Source organism: Chenopodium album, chromosome 27 (genome assembly GCF_948465745.1).
Source record: "Chenopodium album chromosome 27, dcCheAlbu1.1, whole genome shotgun sequence".
NCBI classification, from domain to species: Eukaryota; Viridiplantae; Streptophyta; class Magnoliopsida; order Caryophyllales; family Amaranthaceae; genus Chenopodium; species Chenopodium album.
The window spans coordinates 36,572,835-36,576,001 of record NC_137860.1 but is presented as its reverse complement, the minus strand read 5'-3'; the positions used below and the strand labels follow the sequence as shown (position 1 = coordinate 36,576,001).

The 3,167-nt window shown below is 34.3% G+C and overlaps 1 protein-coding gene across 1 annotated transcript; it reads left to right on the top strand.

The window, feature by feature from the left end:
• Window positions 1-519: 519 nt before the first annotated feature.
• Window positions 520-2,701, top strand: LOC145620476 (putative WRKY transcription factor 40). The gene is made up of 4 exons (XM_081675161.1): window positions 520-873; window positions 975-1,319; window positions 1,427-1,543; window positions 1,983-2,701. The coding sequence occupies exons 1-4, from the start codon at window positions 676-678 to the stop codon at window positions 2,430-2,432; spliced, it is 1,110 nt and encodes a 369-aa protein (XP_081531287.1). The 5' UTR covers window positions 520-675; the 3' UTR covers window positions 2,433-2,701.
• The last annotated feature ends 466 nt before the right edge of the window (window positions 2,702-3,167 follow it).

The following is a 3,167-nucleotide window of genomic DNA, read 5'->3' as shown; positions in this document are numbered from 1 at the left end:
ATGTAAATAAGGGGGTAGATGTATCTAATAATGATTTGTTACTTATTAGATTTTTTTATTTCTTTTCATTATAAATTATTTTTAATAAAGAAAAGAATATTTTTTAAAAAAAGTAAAAGAATATTAAATGAATCCTTTAATACATTTTAAGACCCAAGTATATGAGTATAAAAATTTTGACATATAAAAGCGGATATCGAAATTAAGTGATAGGCATGTATGTGTATGTCCCATTGGAGCCGACCCTTGACTGTTTGACCAATTGACCCTTCCACATTGGATAAGAGACAAAATAAAAATAAAAAAATCACCGGTGTTGCACGCGAGAAATCCACGCAATCTCCTATATAAAAATAAAAATAAAGAAAATGCCAGCTTAAAACTTATAAGCAGTGACATCTACCTTTTCTTTCTTTTTTTTTTTATTTGTGGCTTCTTCCAAGCTTCCTCCCGCCCGCAAGTGTGTCAATTTGGCTGCCTCCCTTATCTTTATTTGTTTCTATAAATACTCTTTATTCTTCTGGTTCTTTTCATTTGACTAACTCTCTTCTTCTCTCTTATTAATTGTATCTAGACTTGTTCTTTCTTTCTTTCTTACGGAGTACTACTTTTATTTCATTCAAGCTTCAATTATATTATATTGCTTGATCCAACTCGATCGTACCAAGTTAAGTTATGGAGTATTCTTCATCAACATGGTTCACCACTCCTTCTTTGGATCTCACTAATAATGCTAATACTCTTTGCCTTTTCGACGATGCCCCCGTTCGAGATCATCTTCCCAACATCGTCAAGCCTAAGCCTGCCTCGTCTCCTCCTCCTCCTCCTACTACTGCCACTACCTCTAATCAATTTCTTTGGCCCAAACAAGAGGTTCGTCTTTTTTCTTTTTCATTGTTACCACGATCTACTGAGATTATTTATTTATTTAATAGCTCTCAACAAAGTAATTAATTAAGTTCGTGTGTTTGCAGCATACAGGAGAATTAGTAGAGGAATTGAATAGGGTGAATGCAGAGAACAAGAGGCTCACAGAAATGCTAACAGTGGTGTGTGAAAACTACAATGATTTGAAGAGGCAGTTAGTTGATTACATGAGCAAGACTTCAAGTAACGATATCAACAATAACAATGTCAACAAGAAAAGGAAACTAGACAACACCAATAATATTGTTGTTACAAATACTAACAACAATAACAATATTGTTGAGAGCAGCTCCAGTGACGAAGAAGATTCCTACGAAAAGCCCAAAGAAGAAACTGTTAAGGCTAAGATCACAAGGGTCGCTGTTCGAACCCAAGCTTCTGATTCTACCCTTGTAAGTTATTCACGCGCAAATAATAGCTGTCGTACTGTTTAACAAATAAATACTATATATACGACTATACATACGAGTATGTTAATTAACTTTATTATCGCGTGCAGATCCTTAAGGATGGTTACCAATGGAGGAAATATGGACAAAAAGTTACTAGAGATAACCCTTGCCCTAGAGCTTACTTCAAGTGCTCATTTGCTCCTACTTGTCCCGTTAAGAAGAAGGTAATTACATCTATCCTTCTATTGTCTTAACATTAACACTACTTCAATTGCCCGTTTTTGCAATCAAAAAATTACTCATATTAAAAAAAAAAGCATCATCTTTCGCAATACAACTAAACTTGAATTAATTATTTCCTAGTTCCTTTATTCATACATTGATCACGAGATTATTGCCAACATTCCTAACAATTTTGACTATGAAACATTTTATTAATGAAGGCATACCCTACAATTACATTTTTTTCAATCGGTTGGTTGCCTAATTATTGAACCCAATGCATTCACTCAATTCAATTCAATTCAATTCAAGTAGTAGTGTACATTATCTCATTATTCTCATCTAGAAAGATTTTATTTTATTTAGGCTTATTGAATTGAAACCAATTATTAATTATTATTATTAGTACTTGTATTAATAAATCCTGTTGAAAATCTTCAGGTTCAAAGAAGTCTTGAAGACCAGTCAATGCTAGTAGCAACCTATGAAGGAGAACACAACCATCCAGCCCCAGCGCAACAAGAGGGTGCTGCACCATCGGCCTCAAGCCGGTCCATAGCCCTTGGGTCGGTCCCATGCAATGCCTCATCAGGTCCCACCGTCACTCTTGACCTAACCAAGTCCAAGTCCAACGTCATCAACAACGCTAACGAAACGACAACTGCCACCACAAACAGCAACAGCAGCAACAACAACAACAACAACAACAAGGTGTTGAACAGCACACCGTTGCCCAATAATAATAACCAGCTGCCCAAGTTTAGTTCACCAGAATTCCAAAAACTATTGGCTGAGCAAATGGCATCTTCCTTGACTAAAGATCCAAACTTCACAGCAGCCCTTGCAGCTGCTATTACCGGCCGATTCGTCCAGAAAACTTCAAGTGATTAAGACCTATAATATAAATATATATACGTATACATAAATGTAATTGGTATTTAATCATTTTTTAGCATTAGATGTGCTTGGGAGAAAAACTCGATTACTTGGAGTTCCGTTTGTTAGGAAAGAATTTGCATGTACAATTTCAAGTTCATCAGAATTGCCTTTCAAGGCCGGAGTAGGAAATTTATTTAGGCAATTGTACAGATTGATCACACTTGTTATTCCAGTGTTGAATTTCAGATTAATTTATCAGATAATAATATTTTTTTTTTTAATCGTACGTGTGTATTAATTAAGAGCTGTGCCTAGTTAATTCCCCACATAAACAAAATATGTTTATTTGTGGGTATAATCGTCTTTTCAAGTATCAGTGGAGGGGCACATGCGTCTTTTCATGTACTAGTTGAGGGGTACATGTGTAATTTACTCACCAAACAGTAAAAGCAAATTGCAAACAGTAATTGGACACCTCATCAAAAGTAGTGAACAAATGACCACGCTTTTTCAATATATTACAGAAATGCCACCAGATTAACAAAATTTCGTTTATTTGGCAGATAAATTTGTATTTGCCGATTAATTAAGTAGATATATATAGGATATCTTATGTGCTCTTAAATTTTACATGAAATAATTTTTAATTAATGGATTGAAGATTTTCTCTTTTAGATATACATAAGTACAATAATGTAGTAAATGTAATTTTTTTATATAGTGATTCAATAGCTTAGGAGCTTCAAA